At 54.1% G+C, this 2,142-nt stretch overlaps 2 protein-coding genes across 2 annotated transcripts; both read right to left on the reverse strand.

The window, feature by feature from the left end:
* Positions 1-21: 21 nt before the first annotated feature.
* H257_02096 (hypothetical protein) lies at positions 22-1,111 on the reverse strand (the record flags this gene model as incomplete). The annotated part of the gene is made up of 2 exons (XM_009825595.1): positions 22-75; positions 173-1,111. 2 exons carry the CDS (start codon positions 1,109-1,111, stop codon positions 22-24), a joined length of 993 nt encoding a protein of 330 aa, XP_009823897.1.
* A 425-nt stretch (positions 1,112-1,536) lies between these two features.
* On the reverse strand, positions 1,537-1,977 carry H257_02097 (hypothetical protein; the record flags this gene model as incomplete). Its single annotated transcript, XM_009825596.1, has 1 exon — positions 1,537-1,977. The coding sequence occupies one exon, from the start codon at positions 1,975-1,977 to the stop codon at positions 1,537-1,539; it is 441 nt and encodes a 146-aa protein (XP_009823898.1).
* Between the last annotated feature and the right edge of the window lie 165 nt (positions 1,978-2,142).

Raw genomic sequence — 2,142 nt, forward strand, 5'->3', positions numbered from 1 at the left:
CGAGTTTCTTTCCTTCCGGTTTCATAACCGGGTTGACGGGGCTGCAGTGGGAGCTTGAGTTGTTTGCATAAATAACTTGGTCTTGCTCCAGCTGTTTGCCAAACGCTTCGACGAACATGCCCGTCAAGGGGTTCACCTTTCTAGGTTTGCAACGATTGGGGCGTGCATCCACCTTGAGTCGTATTTCCATCGCCTTCACATTCGCCGGGAGGTCTGTGCCTCTGAACTTGGTTCGCCATACTCCTTTGGCGGCGGTGTCGACGACGATTCCTCGTAATAGCTTGAACGCCACAGTCTGTTCTTGCTCGGCGGCGTTCGCAGATATGATCGCCATCTTGTACAGCTGTTCTGCTGCTTGCATGTCTTCCACGTCCAGCTGTTCATCGTTTGCGTGTAACCCTTGCACACTGACACCGAATGCGATGTCTTCGGCTTCGCCGGGGTCGCCAATATCGTCGCCGTCTTCGTGGGTTTGTCGCATGGCCACTTGCTCGAGTAGTCGATCCATGTCGAGTCCAATCGACATCAGGGCGTACTTGCTTATAATGAGTTCGTCGTTGTCATCGACCACGTAAAATAGCTGCTTTCCAGGCAGCTTGACTTGGCCGGCGGCTGTGCTCAGAGTGACTCGCAGTTCCACCGTCGTTTTCGCTATTACGGGTAGGTTCCCCACTGCGCTTCCAACCCACGCTTTGGGCAGCTGCTTCGCTTGAACTGTTTCGTCCAGCTTGCGCAGTGTCTTGACCATGGCGGTGGAAATAATTCCCACATCGCTTCCGTTGTCAGGGCAGTAGGGCACGTCCAACACTCCGTTGATGGTGGCCACGCTTTCGCCGGCAGGGCTTTCTAGCATTCGTCGGAGCTTCTTTTTCTCAGGCTCCGTTGCCTTCGCCTCGCGGCTTTTGTCTTGTTCTTCCCGCCACTTCTTGTTGGCTGTCATGAGACTGTCCCGGAGCTTCTTAGCTTTGGGCTTTAGCGTCTTTCTGTTTTGCATGCGCTTTGCAACCATCGCCCATTTGTACTTGACTTTGGCTCTGTCCTCGGCCGATGCGCCGGGGCATTTGTCGTATAGATGGGCTGCATCGCCGCACTTCAAACATCCCGTCGGCATGATTTCTCTTGGTTCACGTTGTTTGACTTTTGACTCCCAGCCGTAGACACGCCGCACCGTTCTGCTAGCCCCAGCTGATTTGGCTTTTAGCATCGTTCGTCCCTTTTGCCGAATCACGTCCGGTTCGTCGACTTCGTCCTCGCTGTCGTTCGTTAGTGGGATGAAGTTCTCGGTCTCCACAAGCTCTTTGGCTTTGCGTTTTTTCGCTTCTCTCTTTTGTTCTACCGACACCCAGAAATTCTGTGATTCCCATCGGTTTTTGAAAGGGTTCACATATCCACCATGTGTGGCAGCTGTCACGAGGTTTCCATCCTCATCGTAGTCGTCCATATCAATTTCACCGAACATCAAAGGGTAAGCCTGGTTTGAGATTTGTTCAACGGCCTTAGGTTTTTCGACGCTGTCCCCGCGGGACCAGTTCGACTTTACACGGTTTTTCTCCTGGCTGCTGCTCCGGGGTGTATGTCCCCACCCAGCATCTCGTTTCCCTTCGCGGTCGCGCAAAATTCCTCCATGGGATGGAGCGGGGCTTCGGCCACGTCGCATCGCAAATCCCACTTGCTGCTTGGGTTTGCTGTCGGGCGGTCCATAACGGGAACTGCGGTTTTCATCACGTCGTTCGTACGGACGACCACCGTCTCTTTCGCGCGATTGCGAGCGGTAGCCTGAATAATGGTTTCGTGGCTCATGGCGGTCGCTTGATCGATCGCGTCTGTCCCGCCCTTGGCTACGGCTTCGTTCGCGGTCGTCACGCCGTGGACGCACTTCGCGTTGTTCTTTCTTGTTTTTCGCTTCTTTGGCTTCATAGCCCGGCTTTTTACGTCCCGCGCAATATGTCGAGTTAAAACGCTGCTGCTCTTGCGCATGGTGCATTACCAATTCGCTGATGGATTCCCAAGTGAATTCCACCGGATGCCACGCCTTCTCCATGTCGAGGACGCACGCATCTCGGACAGGCTCTGGGTGCACCACTTCTAGCAGCCGTTTGAAGATCTTCTTCCGCATCTCGGGCTTCTTCAGATGTCCTTTCA

Source organism: Aphanomyces astaci (genome assembly GCF_000520075.1).
Source record: "Aphanomyces astaci strain APO3 unplaced genomic scaffold supercont1.3, whole genome shotgun sequence".
In the NCBI taxonomy this organism is placed as follows: domain Eukaryota; phylum Oomycota; class Saprolegniomycetes; order Saprolegniales; family Verrucalvaceae; genus Aphanomyces; species Aphanomyces astaci.